The sequence below is a fragment of the Diabrotica undecimpunctata genome, chromosome 6 (assembly GCF_040954645.1).
Source record: "Diabrotica undecimpunctata isolate CICGRU chromosome 6, icDiaUnde3, whole genome shotgun sequence".
NCBI classification, from domain to species: domain Eukaryota; kingdom Metazoa; phylum Arthropoda; class Insecta; order Coleoptera; family Chrysomelidae; genus Diabrotica; species Diabrotica undecimpunctata.
Genome location: NC_092808.1, coordinates 83,141,289 through 83,162,205, shown reverse-complemented (window position 1 = coordinate 83,162,205; position 20,917 = coordinate 83,141,289). Strand labels below are relative to the sequence as shown.

Here is a 20,917-nt window from a genome sequence, read left to right as displayed (position 1 = left end):
TGCAAAACAACACTTACTCTAAATGGTATCAACCTAATACAAGTAGAAAGCATTGGCTTTCTTGGCCTGAGACTGGACTGTCAGCTAACATGGGCAGAACATATTAAAAAGCTAGTCGTATCCTGCCAATCTAAAACAAATCTCCTTAAAATGCTATCAAACCGATCTTGGGGAGTTGAGACCTTAAACTGCTGCATATATACCAATCATTAATCCGAAGTAAACTGGATTATGGTGCAATATGCTATTCAATTGCGAGTAATTATATTCTTACAAAACTAGACATTATATAAAACACTTGTTTAAGACTTATTCTGGGTGCTTACCGAACTAGTACTGTTTCAAGTTTTCAGGTTATCCTAGATGATTCCCCCCTATCAATACGAAGACAACACATTTCTTTACATTATGCCGCGAGACTGTCTTCAAACCCTAATAACACAAACTATCCACTTCTTTACAAAATATATCCATCTACTTATTGCCATCAACAAATTAAATATCCACCCCTTAAAGAACGTTTAACGAGATATGGTTTTGACATGGAGCAGCTTACACATTCTTATCCTACACAACGAACTATACCTCCCTGGACTATTAATTTTCCCACTATTGACATATCCCTCACGGCCTATCCAAAGAGTACCACAAATCCCATAATCATTAACAAATTATATCAAGAACGGATATCAGAATAAATTGGTTATAACAAGATTTTTACTGATGCGTCAAGAACTGAAAACGGACATGCAGCGGCCTTTATTCTAGGAAAGTCTGAATATGCAGTTCGCATCCCTCAATTCTGCAGCATTTTCACGGGAGAAGCAATCGCCATTTTAAAAGCATTAGACATGTGTAAGAGTCATGCAAGCTCAAACTTTCTTGTCATTACTGATTCTTTATCTGTTCTTCAGAGCTTAAGGCAAATATATCCAGTACATGCTATCCTGCAACAAATACAATTAGCACTTTATCACCTACAAAACAGACACGTGAACGGTAAATTTTTCTGGGTACCATCACATAGAAGTATCGCAGAAAATGCAAAAGTAGACGAATTAGCAAAGAAATCTGCTAATGACGAGCAAACTGAAATAATGACTACAATTCCATTCAGTGATATCCAGCTTATTATTAAACAGCACTGTGTAAAAAATTGGCAACAAATGTGGAATTCTAATAAGGCTAACCTTAAAAACGTTAAAACTAGGATTGGCACTAAACTACAATTTCCAGAAAACAGAAGGCAACAGGTGATTATAAACCGACTAAGAATTGGACATACAGCTTTAACTCACCAGCATCTCATAACAAAAGAACTACCACCTGAATGTTGCTATTGTGAATGTCCAATAACTGTTCAACATATATTGATTGAATGTCCTCTTTAGTCTTACGAAAGAGCCAGCAACAACGTACCAGAAGAAGCAAAGAAACTTAAAGATATTTTTAACTGTAATATATCAAATACAATCAAATTCCTTAAGGACATACATTTACTACACAAAATTTAAGTTATATTATATGTATCATTTTGTATATTGGGAATTTATTATTTGTAATTTAATACGCAATTTGTAAACAACAACTGTAAAATCTGTAAAACCCGCTAATAACCTTTAATGGTTGATGCGAAAATTCTAAATAAAAAAAAATAAAAATTCAAACCACAGCTAGGCGACATTCTCAGCGATCACAGCCAGTTAGACAGTTCTTCAATTTTTTAGAAAAATATTATTGTATTATAAACTTTAAAATATTTTTATATGTCATAACTTATTAATACTACTATACTACCTCTTGTAATGTAAATAAATAAGTTTTTTAAACGGCTGGTTTTGTTTCAATTTGATTAATACAACATAACAAGTGGTTTAGTTTGTTGTTACCTATGATTTTAATAATTGCATTCAGGCTAAATTTCTAGTTACTAAATTTTTACATTTTTACATTTTCTATAAATATAATTGCTTTTTAAAAGATAATAAAAGTTAAATCAAAAATACAATCAGTCAAAATATTCCCGTTTTTTATATCATAAAAGGAAAAAGTGTTCAAGGTAAGACTGTAACTAATTTGTAATTTACTTTTAATTTTAGACGCCATTGTTACATAGTTTCATGGATTGATTTTGTTTGATACAGTGGGAATTATGGTTTGTAAAGTTTAATAACAGGCTGGTAATGTCAGGGGCAAGGTCAATTTAAATAAATGGTTTCGAACATGTATTTTTGTCTCTTATCCGTATATGTCATAACTTTTGTGATAAAGAAAATGTTTTAGGAGATATATCATTGTTTCTTAATGTGATTGATCTAACAGAAACATGTTTAACTATCTAAATATAACTTAAGTTTTATTTATATGATGTAAGTATATCGAATCATAAAAAATTGATGTGTTGAAAATAGTAGATTTAACTGTATAATTATTAGTTTGGCTTGGATTCTATGTTACTTTCGTATTACTGTCTTCAATAATTATATGTGTTCTTCAAAAATTGCAGAACTTGAGAAAATAAAAAGAAATAGAAATATACGACATACAAGATGAAAATAAAAAAAAAACAACATTAATCACACGTAAGGGTAAAAGTCTGGAAAATAAAATAGCAAAAGGTTGGGAAAATAATCTTATGGGAATAGGACTAAATCAGAGAACTATACAGCGATGATATGTTTAGCACACGTGAAATTTAAAGTGTATGCTAAAATAATATTAATAGGTTAGGACATTGTTATGTTGGAAACAGAAGCACCAAAAGAATTTAAAGATGATACTGGGCCTGACATACGAGAAGAAATCGAATATGCAATGAAGCAAGCTAAAAGTGGTAAATCTCCTGGGTCTGATGAAGTTTCCATTCAAAAATCCACTCAAAATTGTAGATACTGAATCTATTGACTTCTTTTGGATTTATTTCATACTTTATATATAGAACAGGTATATTAACTAAACAACGGCTCTAATCGACATCTATACTGCTTCCCAAAAAAGCCAATGTGAAGGAGTGCAATGAACATCACACAAAAGCCCTAATGAGTCATGTCTTGAAACTGTTTTTAAAAGTAATTCATCATCAACATCATCCGACCTTCATTTATCACTTCCACTGCTGGACATAGGCCTCCCTTAAACTCCTCCATTCTTTGCGATTTTGTGCTCTTTGTTGCCAATTTTTCGTGATACACCTGATGTCGTCAGCCAAGCGTGTAGGTGGTATTCCTCTACTACGTTTGTCTGATCTTGGCCTCCAATGTGTAATTTTACTCGTTCATCGTGAGTGAGTCATGCATTCTCGCTATATGGCCTGCCCAATTCCATTTAAGTTCCGCTATGCGTTCCACAACATCAACAATACTCGTCCTTCTTCGCAGATCTTCGTTTCTTATTCGGTCCCGCAACGTCACTCCCAGCATAGATCGTTCCATTCGTCCCTGTGCCACTCTCAATTTCGAAGCCTTATTCTTGGTTAGAGTCATAGTTTACGCCCCATAGGTCATGACCGGTAATATGCATTGGTCAAATACTTTTCTTTGTGTCTTTGTCTTGTCTTTGTTGTCTTTGTGTCTCGCAGTTTTCCAAAGGCTGCCCACGATAAAGTAATTCGTCTTTGAATTTCGCATGTTTGGTTATCCCTGCTGATTCTTATTTCATTACCCAAATACGTATATTTCTCGACCAGTACTACCACTTTGTATTGAATAGTAAAGGGACCATATTTGTCATAAACTTAGTTTTGGACAAGTTCATTCTGAGGCCTACCTTCGAACATGCAAAGTCCAATTCATTTAACATATCTATGGCTTCTCCTAAATCATCTGTGATAAGGACAATGTCATCTGCGAAACGGAGATGCTTATGTTTTTCGCCGTCTCTTGTTACTCCTCTGTGGTCCCAATTGACCATCTTAAAGGCATACTCTGATGCCGTTATGAGTAATTTCGGTGACAATATATCTCCTTGCCTTATCCCACGTTTTATTTTTATTGGTCGGGTTTTATCGTGTATATTAACAGTCATAGTAGCATTTTTGTAAATATTGTAAATAAGTTCACTATACCTATCCTGCTGTCATTCATTGCTTCTATAATGCTGTCTATTTCGATCATATCGAACGCTTTATGAAAATATATGAAAGTGGGGACAAGAGTTTTGTTGTATTCTATAGATTTTTCAATGAGCGTCTTTACTGTATGGAGGTGATCATTGATACCTCATAATTTAATCGAAATCCTGCCTGCTCTCTCGGTTGGTAGAAATCTAATTTTCTATCCAATCTTGATGTCACTAACCTAGTGAAGAGCTTGTAAATGTGGTTCAACAGGCTAATAGGTCTATAATTCTTCAGGTCCGTTCTATCTACTTTTTTATGTAAAAGGATGGTTATAGCATTGTTCCATTCTTTGGGCACCTCTTTTTGCTGCAAACATAGATTACACAGTTTCCTTAATTGATTTAATAGCATATCTCCTCAATTTACGATAGCTTCTATTACAATTCTATCCTCTCCTGGGACTTTGTTATTTTTCATTTTTCTTAACGCTTGTCGAATCTCATCTACATTTATTTCTGGCATTAGTTCGGAACCTTGATTCATGATCTTTGAAATGGCTGTTTGTATTCCTGTTTGATCTTCTCGTCTACTTCCATATAATTCCTCGTAGAACTCTTCGACGACCTGTATTAACTCGTCTCTACGTGATATTATTTCATTCTGCTTGTTTCTTTATTTATGAATTTCGCATTTTTCATTCGTTAGCTTTCTATGTGGAACTTTTAAGCTGTCATTTTCCTGTATAGTAAGTTTAATATTATCGGTTTTAAATTTTCTTAAATCTCTCGTGATTGACTTCGAAACAGTTTTTTTTATTCATTTCTCTTATAGTGTGGCTGTCTGCATTTTCACCGGTTCTCATTTGTCTTCTTTGATCTAGCAGCATTTCACTATATGGACTTATTTTACTATCTGATTTTCTTTTAGGACAGTGCACTCGGTGCCTTTCTTGTAAGGCGTTTATGCTGCAATTATTTAAGTCGTTAAGATCGTTCTCGGAGGTTTCATGCAGTAGTAGCTTATTATTACTATGTGCCTGATATTGGATGATATCTAATGGGGGTGTCCAGATACCATGAGATTTATTTTTATTATATTTCTTTCTCTTTTTGTGTTGATTTGGACTTTCGGTCGTATCATTCTGTGGTCACTGCTTATGGTGAACTTGTTGAGTACTGTTACATCTTTAATTATTTGTTTATTGTCACTTATGATGTAGTCGATTTCGTTCCTTGTTCTACCGTTTGGACTTTTCTAGGTCCATCTTTTGTGCATTTTTTTTGTAAAAGAAACTGTTCATGTTGAATAAATTATTCTGGAGTAGGAATCCTAGTAACGTTTCTCCTCTGTCATTTCTTCCTGGGGAACCGAATTTTCCCAAGGCTGTTTCTATATCTGCTTCTTTTACACCCATTTTTGCGTTGAAATCGCCACATAAAATTGTAAATTGAGTACGAGAATCATTAAGCGCAGTAGATATATCGTCATAAAACATTTCGATTTCTTCGTCTGTATGGTCTGTTGTTGGAGCGTATACTTGGATAATTTTAAGTTGATATCTACTGTTCAACTTTAGAATAAGATATGCTACTCTAGATGATATACTTTGGATGTTTATTATCTTGTTCGCGTGGTTTTTTATGGACAAAGAAACCGATGCCTCCAACTGATGTAGTTTCAGGGCCAGTCTGATAGAATATATGCCCTGATTTCAGTGTTTTTAAAGTTTCACCTCTCTGTCTAACGTCGCTGATACCTATGACATCCCATTTAATTTTATTCATTTCAGTTTCCATTTCTGTGAATCTCTCCTGGGACAGACTGATAAATCAGTATGAGATTTTGGACGCATGCTACCCACCTGGGATAAATCTGTATTTGTTTTAAAATCTGACATCACGGTTTTAAGGGGTATATTGGCATTTAAAAGTAATTTAAAATAGAATATATAAGAAATTAGATAAAGGCATAAGTTTGATTTAGAGAAGGTCTGGGAACACGTGATGTACTAATTGTAGTCAGTCTTCTTTCGCAGAGATGCCTAGATATGAATCAAAAAAATATACATGTTTCATTGATTTTGAGAGAAATTTTGTTAAATAAAAACATAGACACTGAAAACATTAGAATTATATGTAACCTCTATTGGAATCAAACAGCTAGAGTTGAAAGTTGAAAATGAACTGACTATGTCCAAATTCGCCGTGGTGTGCGCTAAGGGTGTATTTTATCACCATCGTCGTTTAATTTATAGTGTGAAGCCATCTCAGAATTAGCGTGGACCGAAGTCAATGAGGGCCTTATAAACGGTGAGCCACTTAATAACAGATATGCTGACCATCCTCCTGGCTGGAATACTAGAAGAACTTCAACACCTTGCTTAACAACTTAATATATGTTGCAACGATTATGGACTTAAAAATAAATTTAAAGAAAACCAAGTTCATGGTATTTACAAAAGCACAAACCATCAAAGCTAAGCTAGTATTAGACATCACAAAAGAACAAATATCTTCATACAAATACCTTGGAGAATGGATCGCATAAGATACCAATAAAACAAAAGAAATAAGATGCCGCATTAAAATTGCATTGTTAACTTTTACCAGAATGAGAAAAACCTGGAAACATTCGAAATGTGGTGCTACCGGCGTATTCGGAAAATATTATGGATGAATTTTAAAACAAACGCACCAAAAGTTCACTAACACCTAGGAAAACAAGTATTAAATTCCATAAAAATCAGGAAGTTAGAATACTTAGGACACATCGTAAGAGGCGAAAAATATAAACTATTAAGGAATATAATGCGGGGCAAAATCAAAGGCAGAGGAAGCGTAGGAAGACGTAAAATCTCGTGGCCACGCAATCTCCGTAAATGATTTGAATGCAATTCAATTGAATTATTCAGGCGCATGACAAACAAAATTCTTATAGCTTAGCTTCCTTCGTGGATCTATTAGTTGTTGCTCTGAAATCCTCAGTCTTCTTACATTTCTGCCATTAATTTCTTCGCATTGCTCCTGTAGTGATCCTTTCCCAAGTTATCATGCTCCTTTTCTAACTTGGCTGCACCGTACTGAAAACAACCAATAGTCATAAATACGTATATACGGTTGCCGTCAATCTTATACACATATTTTATTATATTTTTACCTTTGTTGCGAGCTATGCCGATACCTACTAACTTTAGATATAACGAAGATATACGTGGTCTCCTTCCAGTTGGGACTTCCTCCCACACCAGTCTTACTGTTCGTTCGTCAGAATGTCTTCTGAGGTGTCCTGCCCATTGCAGTCTTCTGAACTTTATTTCTTTTATGACGTTGGCGTCTGGGTAAAGTTCTTCGAGCTCTTTGTTCGTTCTTATCCTATATTGTCCTGATGCTTCATACATCACAGGGCCAAAGATCTTCCTTAAGATTTTTCTTTCCCAAACACATAGTCTCTCTTCGTTTGCCTTTGTTATCGTCCACGTTTCGCTTCCATATATCACAACGGGTCGTATGATTGTTTTATAGACCTGTATCTTCTACGTCTTGTTAGTTGTTTCGATTTTATAAGGTTTTGGAGGGCAAAAAGACATCTATTGCCGGCCAGGATCCTGTTGTTTATTTCTTGTGATCGTTTTTGTCTTCAGTTATTGTTGTTCCAAGATACTTGAATTCTCTAACGCGATCAAAGTTAAAGTTATCGATGGTGATGTTCTGACCGATTCTGTCTCTGCTTTGGTTATTGCGGCTCATATACATATATTTCGTCTTGTTTTCGTTGATTTGGAGCCCCATCTTCTCTGCTTCCTTCTCGAACCTCACGAGAAGTCTCCTTCATCCTTAATCGTGTGTTTCCTATTAGATCGATATCGTCTGCAAATGTCAGTAGTAAGTTTGGTCCTTCTCGATGAAATACTGCATTCGGTTTTTCGATTTTTGCACTTCTGATTATGTGTTCCAGAGCTAAGTTGAAGAGTTGTGATGAAAGTGCATCTCCTTGTTTTAGTCCATTGTTTATTTCAAATGTCTCCGAGTATTGTTGTCCAACTCTCACCTTACATCGTAACCGTTCCATACACATCCGTATCAACCTGACTAGTATTTTTGGAAAGCCAAGTTCCTCTATCGCTGTCCACAGTCTGGCCCTGCATACTCTATCAAATGCTTGTTTGAAATCTATGAACATCTGATGAAGCTCACGATCAAACTCCCATATATACTATATATATATATATATATATATATATATATATATATATATATATATATATATATATATATATACAGGGTGAGTCATGAGGAACTTTACATACTTCTACCATATGTAGAGTCCCTCAGGGAGCATATCATGTGGCCACTAAAAAATGTCAACTCCTCTTCTTTATTAATTAACAGGGTGATTTGTGTAATTGACCATTTATTTCATTTTACTGTAGTGTTTATACGGCTCTTTTGATTTTTTTAATTTTTGCATGATACAGTACACTACTATCAAGCATTCGACTGGTATTAGCTAAACTAAAAAATTCCAGGACTGGCTTTGGAAAAATTAATTTAGGGATTCGTATTAAATATTACACCCTGTATATATTTTTTTTAAAATGCAATAAGTGATTTTCAAACTACATAAATAGCCAATGAAAACGACATATGCGACAATGTTGTCGCACTTTTATTAAATTTTTAGTGAACGATCAAATCTTACCAAAAATAGAACAACCATAATGAAGTATCAAATTATAAGGTAATTAATTTAAACAAATGTTATAAATTTCAAACATTTTAATTGAAATGATAAACTGAGTCACTGCACAACAAAAAACAGTAACTACTAACAATAACGAAGAACAATTTAAAAAAAAAACTAAAAATATGTACATAGTTATGATAAACCCATAAATTAGAACTGGAAAAGATACAATAATGGTAACAAAATAAGAATAATTCAAAATAGATTTTCGAAATGGAACCCTGCAGCCTGTACACATTTTTGTTGCCGAATTGTTAATTGACGTATTGAATTACGGATACTCTGGGGATCGTTTCTAATAGTATTACAACAATGTATAATTCTATCAATTAATTGTTATCGGTTATTAATATTCACTGCGTAAACTAGTTGCTTCAATCGTCCCCAAATATGGTAATCAACGGGATTGAAATCAGGGGATCTTGAAGGCCACGAAATAGGACCTGCACGTCCTATCCACCTGTTGCCATAAACATTATTGAGATGTTGTCTCACTGCCAGTAAAAAGTGTGGGAATGCCCCATCATGCTGAAAATACATCCCTCGGATAGCAACGTTCGCGTTGGCAAGCAAATTCGGCAAAATATTTTGTAGAAAGTTCAAATAGACCTGCCCTGTTAAAGGACCATCAAAAAAGTGAGGACATACTAATTGGTTATTTATGACACCAATCCACACGTTAACCGAAAACCTTAACTGAGAACGACGTTCTCGAATAGCATGGGGATTTTCTTCTGCCCACACATGTGAATTTCGTGAATTATTTATCCCGTCTCTGGTAAATTGGGCTTCATCGGTAAATAGTGTCCTGTATAGCGTTGGTCGATTATTGTTAATCCATCTACAAAATTCCAACCTATCGATCTCATCTCCAGCATGTAGTCGCTGAACCATTTGAATGTGATATGGGTATAGATTATTTTTTTGTAAGACTCTACTTACTTTTGATTGAGTAACATTGAGTTCTCGACTTACTTGTCTAGTGCTTATTGTAGGGTTCATAGTAACGGCGTCCATAATGTCATCTTCCTGCGCTTCATCTACATGTCGCTCTGTTGTTCCACTAGGAAAAGTGCCATTTATATATTCTCTACTAGCAGCCCTACCATTCCCATTACAGAATCCATAAACAAATATTATGTCTGCATATTCTGTGGTCGAAAACTGATGTGGCATTTTGAACGAAAGTAAAAAAAGCTCTACCAAAACTAACACAATGTACTTAACGTAGATATGACAGAAGAAATATGTATTCTTGTACACATAAATAACAATTGATAATGACAATAATGACAATGGGTATAAAATATCATGAAGCGTCAAACGGTCAACGCCAACCTTCATTTTAAACTTTTTTAGATTTATTTTTATTTAGTACAGTTGATGCAATGTATTATTATTTGACATAAAATTTTAATCATTTACAATCAACAAAAACTAACACATACAAGAGGTTTGACTTTTTAATCAATTTAATTTATTATTTATCGAAACTAATGCCCCAATACGATCTATGAGTAAAAATTTAAAATTGAAAAACAATTGATTCTATCGTAGAGATAATACAAAGTGACAGTAAAGATGTTAATTTTCTACGTATTAGATTATGTTGTAGAAACACATTTTAATTAAAATGTTTGAAATTTATAACATTTGTTTAAATTAATACCTTATAATTTGATACTTCATTATGGTTGTTCTATTTTTGGTAAGATTTGATCGTTCACTAAAAATTTAATAAAAGTGCGAAAACATTGTCGCATATGTCGTTTTCATTGGCTATTTATGTAGTTTGAGAATCACTTATTGCATTTTAAAAAAATTTATACAGGGTGTAATATTTAATACGAATCCCTAAATTAATTTTTCCAAAGCCAGTCCTGGAATTTTTTAGTTTAGCTAATACCAGTCGAATGCTTGATAGTAATGTACTGTATCATGCAAAAATTAAAAAAATCAAATGAGCCGCATAAACACTACAGTAAAATGATATAAATGGTCAATTACATAAATCACCCTGTTAATTAATAAAGAAGAGGAGTTGACATTTTTTAGTGGCCACATGATATATATATGGTACCCTCTACATATGGTAGAAGTATGTAAAGTTCCTCATGACTCACCCTGTATATATATATATATATATATATATATATATATATATATATATATATAATTTTGTTCTAAACGTGTTGTAATTGCCATACGATTAATAATATAAATATATATACATTGAGGTAAACTAATTTGTTAAAGCAGTAATAAGTATGACCAAAAGGCATATATAGAGTAAGTATTGCAAAAAATTAATTTCTTGCTGCTTTCAAACTAGCGAAGAGTTATATCAGAACTTTTTTTTTATTCGGGAATTACATAAATAGGAGATGAACTACTTTTCAGCTTGTATTCTATTAGAAGTCAAATGTGGGCAAAAACTGTGGACAACCCAAATTTCCAAACATCTAAAAGGCATGCATGAAAATTACACATGTCATTACTGAAAAAAATTAGGAACCGATCTAGTCACATAACGACCAAAGACTGTGCTAAGACCAGATTCCTTAGTAAAAAACTCGAAATTTTAAGGTAATAGTCATTATAAAGCCCAATAAGCTTTAAGGTAATAGCCATTCTAAAGGCCAGTAATTCTGTCGAGGAAAGGCGTTTAAATTGCCTTGTTATCTGCAACTTACAAACTCTAACAGTAGCTTAGCGCAAAATTATTAAGGGTGATCTCAAGAAAAGGTAAGTTTTTAGCCAGTAATAAAGTGTATTGACCAGATGATGTTACTAACTACCTACAAAGAGGTCAATATTTATAAAAATTAGAAATCTCACCGATATTTATTGACCACTCAGCGACTTACAATGTGGAGAATTATTAGTACACCTGATAGATGACATGTTCAGTGATTGTGTCTTTTTGGCAAATATATGCACTGATATCAGCCTTCTGAGGAATTTTAAGAACGGCTTACCACAAATATCAGTGATTTTCATATTACTGTTAAACGTGTATATTTCAGATCTTGAGGAAACACAAAGTTTGGATATGCCGAAGATTAGGCCATCACTATAAAATGTAATATAAACAGAACTTAAAACCCTACAAAAACAATACAGAGATTAGCTGCTTTCATTTTGATAACAGATTATCTGAAACGGAACTCATCATAAATTAGAAAACACCAAAATACTTAAGCGTGACATTAGATAGAACACCAATATTTAAACAACACGACGTAACAAAAATTGACAAACTAAAAAGTTTTAATTTTCACTTAACGGCTCCAAATATTAAACCATATCTCACCGTCATGCACGTAGGGAGTAAATGACCTTGTCTTTAAATACAAAGGATCTTAAGCAATAGAAGTCTACTGATCCATTAATATACCTATTAAGGCTGCAAATACTAACCACCAACAAAAACAGCAAGTAACAGTAACAAGGAGGATTTCAGCATTAACACGTCTTGTATTACCCATAAGCCAGCCAACTACATTGTTAAATATTGTATCACAAAATCTCATAATAATAGCCCCATGGACTTCCTGTTCGCTACTCCAAAGTTGATAGAAATAATAGTAAACTTGACGTTTGTTTGATGTTCTTCAAAAATCAAATACTATATTCGTTGGGAAGAAGCCACAATATAGGTTTCAAATAATTTTATTTTTGATGTTTTGATTTCCACTTTGGAAATCGTTCTAATAATTTATCTGACTTATTCATATTGACAATTTAGACATATATTATATATTTAAAGTAGACGACTTTAAAATGATATTGCTAATATTATTCAGTTGCGTTCCAGGGACGACTTTATTGTAAGATAGTTTAGTCGATTATATGAACTAAACTTTAACTTAAGAATATCCGTCAGAAAAAATCGTAGCATATAATTTGTCTTTAAAAAGACAACCACATGCAATGATGATAGAAAAATTTCTCTGTTAGTGATTTCATAGAAAATCGTGAGAGAAAACCAGAAAAGAACCTCATGATACTATCCCGACAGGGTAAATGTTTGATCTTCTGTTTAGTTTATTCTCAATAAACACCAAACTCGGATTTTATATGTATGTTATTTAAAAACATAAATAATGTATCCTCAATATGTTATTGACTAACTAATAGTACTATTTTCTTTTTATTAATTTTCTCTTTGCTTTTCTCTATCTGCTTCTTTAATTTTTCCTATTTTTGCCATCTGTTTCTTTTAGGACTATAATTAAATCTTTCCATTGAACTCTGTGTTCATTTTTCCATCCATGTTTAAATATATACGATCTATCAAATTCTCTATTTTAGATATGATTGATGTTCATTTATTCTAACATTTAATGGTCTTGATGTTTCACCTTGGACAGCAATTACATTGTAACGCAGAAAGTCACGGCGAAATTAGATCTAGGATAGAGCAGGCTAGAGCGGCTTTTAGAAGGATGTCCAAGGTGTTATGTAACAGAGACCTAAAATTGGCACTGAGAATCCGCCTACTTCGCTGCTACGTGTTCTCGGTCTTACTTTCTTTTGTCGAGTCCTAAACTGTGAATAAAATCGATCTAAATCGCCTTGAGGCTTTCGAAATGTGGTGCTATAGAAGAATTTTAAAAGTTTCTTTAGTGGAGAAGATTCAAAACTCCACAATACTAGAACGTCTTAGCAAGACTACTGAGATCATAAAAAGCATCAAGCAGAGAAAGCTGGAGTATTTCGGACATGTAATGAGAGGTACCAAATATAGGTGGCTACAAAATATCATGCAAGGAAAAATAGCAGGCAAACGCAGTACAGGTCGTAGAAGAACCTCATGGTTGAAGAACTTGCGAGATTGGTATGGTGTTGATACAAGCATGCTATTTAGGGTGGCAATGAATAAAATTCAGATAGCTATGATGGTAACCAACGTTCTGAAAGGACAGGATACATAAAGAAGAAGATGTTTCACCTAAATAAAAACGATTGCTTTCACAAGATATTTTGAAAATACAGTTCTTTCTTTTTCATTGTTAGGTTTAGTTTTAGATAAAATAAATCTCAATGTATTTGTTGTTTTTGAATGTTATTCAAATGTTGAATCTATTTGTTTTAAGTTTTTCCGATAATCCTTTTATGTATGGTATTGTTATTTTCTCCTTATTATTCCTTTTGAATGTTGTGAAATTCCGTTTTAAGTTATTTTGTTCCATTTTGTCTATTTTTAAAAAATCCTTTTCTTATTTATTAATGACAAGGGAATCATTTTTTAATAAAAGAAATGTTAATAAATGTTTCTCCTCTAATAAGGAATTTTCGTTAGAACACGTAATTTTGGTTTATCATATAAGGATTTAATGATTTTTTTTTAATGTTGATATTGTAGTTTAATTTGTAATTTAAATATCTGTTGTGTGTTGGTTTTCTATACAACTCAGTTCAATATCCAATATCCTTCTTTGAGATTAAAACATCCAGGACAAGCAGTATGCTATTGTATTCGTTTTTCGTGCTAAATGTTATTGTCTCTTCTTTATCGTTTATAACATTCAGAAATGTGTCCATCAACTCTGATCCATCGGGCCGTATTAAGAATACATCATCTACATAGCTCCACCATACTGTAGGTTCTCAATTTTTGCTTAGAAATAATATTTATTTCAAAACCTTCCAAAATATATTAGCTAATAATGGAGATAAACTAGATTCCATTGCTAGACAAAAACTTTGCTTATATAATTTATTATTTATTTTAAAATAGGTATCAGTACATACTGTCAATAACTCCATTATAGCTAATACATTTAGTCTTGTTCTAGTTGAGAATTTATCATCATTCTCTAATTTTATTTTAATTATTTTTAAAGTCTGATCTAATGGCACGTTTGTAAATAAACTAACTATGTTCAAACTTACTAAAATATTATTTGAATTAAATTCAACATTCGATCATTTATTTTAAAAATTTTGTGTATTTTTTCTAAATCTGTCCTTTTTATTTGCAAGTGATTAAATCATATTTAATAAAAATTTTGACAGTTCAGAAAAAATCATGGTATTACAAATAGGGCTAATTGGTGTATTCGCTTTATGAACTCGCTGTACTCCATAAAAATGAGGTTTCTTGCTGTAATAGGATATTAATAATCTTCTTTGATAATTTGTTAAATAATCTTTAAACTTAAATAACGTTCTATAGAATCTGTTTTCCAAGGGCTTCGTTGGATACTTTGTTAATTTTGTATATGGTCCATTTGTTATTAGATCTTTAATTTGGTTCTCATATTGAATTTTATCAATTATCACAGTAGCATTCCCCTTGTCTGCTGGAACTCAGGAGTTGTCATTTTTTAAGTTCTTACAGCCTTTTAGTTCCTCTTTGTTTATGTTGTGTAATTTTATTGGTCTTTTCCAATACAATTTTGAATAATACTCTATATTCTTCTTTTACGTGAGTTGGTAAATATTAAGTTATTTTCTTCACTGAGCTAATTACCTATGTCTAGATTTGATAGATTGACAACTGTCGCTAATATGTCATTATTTCTATTGAGGTTATCTAAAGTATGTATACTGTTTTGTTCTAAATGAATATTTTTTTAATAAAGACTTAATTTAAGTACACAGAAGTGTACTTACATTAAAATCTGGTCAGTAAGACCAATTATCAATTTGTTTCTAACTTAAATTACTAATGAAATCTTAAAATTAGGTGTCTACTCACTAGTATCTTTCCTATTATTTCTAATAACTAGCATTAAATTTAGCATGCATACTCGCACAACACTTTACTCTGGTTTTCACTCACTCATTATACCAGTTCAAAAGGCTTTGTTCTTTTGAGCCTTCTTTCTAGGTTCGTGTTGTCGAGGAGCTGGATAGCCTAGACGTTTACATGATGACGGAGTCGTTGTTCATGGCTCCCAGCAAATTTCTTGATTATCTGATTGACGTCTTCCATCTTGAGGTCCCGGTGAAGGTCGTTGTTCCTAACGTACCAAGGCGCATCTACGATGTTCCTCAGCACTTTATTCTGGAATATCTGGATTACTTATGAATATTAAATTTATTTTAAATGCATTTTTCTTTGTTTCTAATATAATTTTTCCTATACATGTAAACTAAAAATAATTCGAATAATTTCACGACCGTACACTACATTATACAACCATTTGTAAATAAAAATGACACATTTATAAAAAATACACAACATGTTTTAAATAAATTATCGAATATTGAATTTAACTCCAATAATATTTAGTAAGTTAGCCTAAATAGTTTATTTACAAATGTGCCATTAGATAAGACTTTAACACTAATTAAAACAAAATTAGAGAGTGATGATGTATTGGCAACTGTAACGACTAAAAATGTATCAGCTATAATCTAGTTATTGACAGTATGTACTGATTATACCTATTTTCAACTAAATAATGAATTCTATAAACAAAATTTTGGTCTAACAATGGGCTCTAGTTTATCTCCATTATTAGCTAATATACTTATGAAAGATTTAAAAAAAAAAAAAAATATTATTTCTAAACAAAATTTACAACCCACAGCAGGGAGGAGATATGTAGATGATGTATTCTTAATATGGTCTCATGGATCGGAGTTGTTGAACACATTTCTAAATGATATAAAGGATAACGAAGAGACAATAACATTTACCATGGAAAAAGAATGTAATAACACACTAAAGAAGGTATAAAGAATGATACTGGATATGAGACTAAGGTATATAACAAAATCAACACACACCAACAGATATCTTAAATACAAATCAAACTCCAACATCAATATTAAAAAGGGGATCATTAAATCCTTATACGATGCAGCCAAAATTATGTGATTACGAAAATTCGTTCTTAGAGGAGAAACATTTGTTAACTTTATTTTTATTAAAAAACTGATTATTCCCTGTTTATAATTAAGGAATTTTTAAGAATAGACCGAATGGTATAAAATAACTTAGAACGGGATCCTACAACACTAACAAGGAATATTACGAGAACAATAACAATATCAATAACAGAATTAAAAAGATTATCGGAAAAACTTAAAACAATAGGAATAAATTCAACATTTCAACAACATTCAAAACAACAAGGACATTTAGATAGATTTTATCTAAAACTAAACCTAACAATAAACAAGAATTGTATTTATAAAATAGCTTGTGAATTCGATCATTTTTATTTATGTGAAACATTTAGGCCATTAAATGTTAGAATAAGTGAAAATTAATCATGTTAAAAATATAGAATTTGATCAATCTTAAATAAGTAAGCACTCATGTAGGGTTCAATAGAAATATTCAACTATAATCCCGAAAGAAACAAAAAATGGTAAATAGAGAAAAAATCAAAGAAGCGGCTCTTATTATGCTAAGTGAGACTAATTGTGTCACAAATTCCTTGGCAGAGTGCAGTAGGAACTGATTACCCTCATTTTAAGAAAAACTCAATAAAAAGAAAATACCTCAGTTATGTTTTTAAATAACGTACATAAAAAAATCAAGGTTTGGTGTTTATCAAGAGTAAACTAAATATAAGACCAAATATTTACCATGTCGGGATAGTATTATGAGGTTTTTTCCTGGTTTTTTCCTCATAATTAACTATGGAATCACTAATGAGGGAATTTTACAGTTACCATTGTATATGGTTGTCTTTTTAAAGACGAATAACATGCTGTGATTTTATCTGACAAGTATTCCCAAGCTAAAATTAATTTTATGTAATCGAATGAACTATCTTACAATAAAGGCCCAGGAACGCCACTTAACAATATTGGCAATATCATTTTTTTAAAGTCGTCTACTTTAAAAGATTAATATATGTCTGAATTGTCAATATAAATAAGTCAGATAAAATTAAATTATTGGAAGAATTTTTTGTTGAAGTAACAAAAAACAAAATTTGTTTAATATATTATTGTTTGTATTTTGAGAACGATTTCCGAAGTGGAAATCGAAACGTCGAAAATAAACTTATTTTAAACCAATATTGCGGTTTATTTCAAATGAAAGTAGTAATTGCATTAATATGCCATAAGAAAATAGATTCAGGACAGTATCTTCAAAAATCGTTTGAAGTAATTTTTACGTTTCTTTTTATGCATCTGAATTGTTATGAGAGTAAAAAAAACTAAAATTGTTTAAAAGTGATGCGTCTTTAATTAAAACTTATTGTCGTATTTGTTGATTTAGCCTAATATATTACTTTCCTAACAGTAATCTAGTTTTTTTGTTAAAAATAAATATCTTAATGGGCTTCTAGGGAAGAAGTGTTCAATGTTTATCTTTTCCTTGTTGGTACCTTTTCAAATTGTGTTTGATTGTCAATATTCTAGATTTTTTATGCTTTAAGTAGGCTATTTTTTTTTAACCTAATCTAACTGATTTTTGATGACTAAAGCTCAATCTAAACAAAGATATATTGTCGTCCTAGGTTAAATAGAGTAGCTCTAGAAAGATATAAATAAAAATCAAAGAATATTAATAATTCCTCTGATTTCTAACTTTGTTCTAAAAAGAAAATATATAAACAATTTTATGGACAGATAGTAAAAATTTTGCCTATAAATGTACGGATAGATGGTTGCTCGCAAATTATTTAGATATGTTGATTTCTGAATTCTTCTTTTTCGCAAAAAAAAATTAACTTAATTTTACTTAAAAAAAAAGAAGTTTGTTGTTAAAAACAAATATGATATCTGAACGTTATAAAGTTGGCTCCCTTTGTATCTGAAGTTTTTATTCTACAAACCATTGGATAAACTAACAAATTGAAACTTTGATAATAATAAAAATAACAATAGAAACTTATCATAATACATCCTGAAGTAAACAGATTTCTGTATTACTTAATTATGTGCTTCGGCTCTTATTTTCATTGGTGTTATAATAAATATAATGCTTAGTAAAACAATAGGTTTCACTAGTTATAAAATTATTAATATTATATTTACAACAAGGAATAAACACATAAAACATATTTTTTTATTTACTTAAATTAAGAAAATATCGCGCAGTATTTATTTAACCACCATTGTACTTAAATGTTGAAAGCGATAAGTAATTAAATAATAGTATTCCTAAAGACATGTTACACCATCTTACCTGAAACTGCAGCTATTATTTGCGGATAAGTATCTTTTATCAAATGTAGAAGTCCATTACTTTCCATGATTGCTCTTATATTCTAGTATACAATATTAGTTGATACCCTTATACTAAGATAACATTAGAATATTGATTAGTAGTCACTGTCTTAATAATTTTATCTTTGTTAACATTATCTTTCTTAAACGCTAAAAGCCATACCTTAGTTATAGCCCAGGACAGAATAAATTATGTCTAATAAAAGTATAGAAATGTGGACACCCTATGTTAAACAAAAAACATGAAATACTACTCTGCTACTGAGAAATACTCGTAATTTTTTTTTATTTAATTTAACGTGCTTGTGACAGCTTCGGCCATTAGCACGAGGCACCGTGGATACAATTATATATAAAGTACAATTACATATTATAATATACTATAGTTATATATTATTTAGTAAGTTTTCTAGCTTCAGGAACTGGATAGCTGTGATGACTTGGCTCTGGTTCGATAATATATCTGTGATGTCGCCCTTTATGCCCAGTTCTTGGCGTCGTTTATTGTAATGAGGGCAGTCCACAAGGATGTGTAGAACGCTTAGTGGAGATTGGCAATAGTGACAGATTGGCTTAGGTGTAGAATTCATTAGGTGACCGATACGCAATCTTCTAGCAACAAAAATCTCATTTCTAGTTATACCAGGGATAACGAACCGCTCAATCGTCTGGTGTATCTATTTGGTGTAAAAATGTAGTGGATTGTTTCCAATGATTCTGCCAGTAATTTCGTATGAGTTTCTTTATACTAATTTTTAGGTCACGGGTAATTTGTATATTAAGTGGTGTACAATTGGAGACAGCAGCTTCTTTGGCAAAGCGATCGGCGTTGTCGTTAGAGATAGTGCAAGCACTCCTGACCACGGCGCAGTAGACGAAATTTGGTTTACAATAGAACCTTTATGCCTTTACGTGAATTTTGACCCCGCCTTCGCGCAGCTCCATGGTCAGGAGTGTTTGCACTATCTCTACCCATAATCCCGATGTGGGAGGGAATCCATATGATAGTGATATGGATGTCGTGGATAATAAGATTTTGGTAAATGTCATGGATTTTTTCTACAAGAGGGTGATTAATAAATAGATTATTGATGGACTGGATAGAGGTAAGGGAGTCTGTACAGATGGCAATATGTTGATTGGGTGCTGTACAGAGTTTGAAGGCTTGGTAAATAGCATACAGTTCACCAGTGTGAACGCAGCATGTGGCAGGTATTTGACACGAACTAACGACTGTTTCCGTAGTGGTAACCGCACAACCAACCCCCTTTTCGCTCTTTGATGCGTCAGTGTAGAGTACCCGATCGAATTTCTTAAAATTAAGAATTTCTAGTAAGGATTTCCTAATCAAATCCTCGTTGGTTTCTGCCTTACTAAACTTTGTAAGTGATACATTAAATTTCGGTAAAGTTTTGGTCCAAGGAGAATTCTGCGGGATTGGGAGAGGGTTAGTTAGGGATAAATTTATATGTGGTATTAAAGTTGGAAGTAGGAGGGCGATAGTGTGTATGCGTGGAGCAGGAGGGTGAGTACTAGTATAGTTGGGTAATGTCAGCAGTGTGTGTACTGGATTAGAAAGGTTAGCTGAAGTAGAGGCAGCATCAGAAAGGAGGAGATATTGGCGCCTAAGCCAAAGAGGGGGTTCGTTGGCTTCGCGGTAGAAGCACTCAGCTGGACTGCTACGAAAAGCTCCTAAACAGAGGCAGATAGCAGTATTATGCACTGAATTAAGGGTTTGTAAGGATGTTTTGGATACTGACATATATATAAAGTTGCCGTAATCGAGTTTAGAGCGAATAAGAGACCTATATACTTTTAATAGTGTACATTCGCTAGCGCTCCATTGGTAGTGGGAAAGTGTTTTGATAATATTTAAACGTTTTAGGTACTCTGCTCTAGTTTCCTGAATATGTAGTTTCCAAGAAAGTCGGGAGTCGAATATTAGTCCTAGAATTTTGCGGTGATCGACGA

General features: G+C 32.3%; 1 protein-coding gene across 1 annotated transcript in view; it reads right to left on the bottom strand.

Moving 5' to 3' along the window:
* LOC140442706 (facilitated trehalose transporter Tret1-like) overlaps nucleotides 1-19,042 on the bottom strand; it is a 38,797-nt gene extending 19,755 nt beyond the window's left edge. Inside the window, exon 1 of the mRNA XM_072533689.1 lies at nucleotides 18,906-19,042. Within this exon, the coding sequence (XP_072389790.1) occupies nucleotides 18,906-18,972 (67 nt within the window). The 5' untranslated portion in view covers nucleotides 18,973-19,042. The remainder of the gene's footprint in view (nucleotides 1-18,905) is intronic.
* Nucleotides 19,043-20,917: the final 1,875 nt, after the last annotated feature.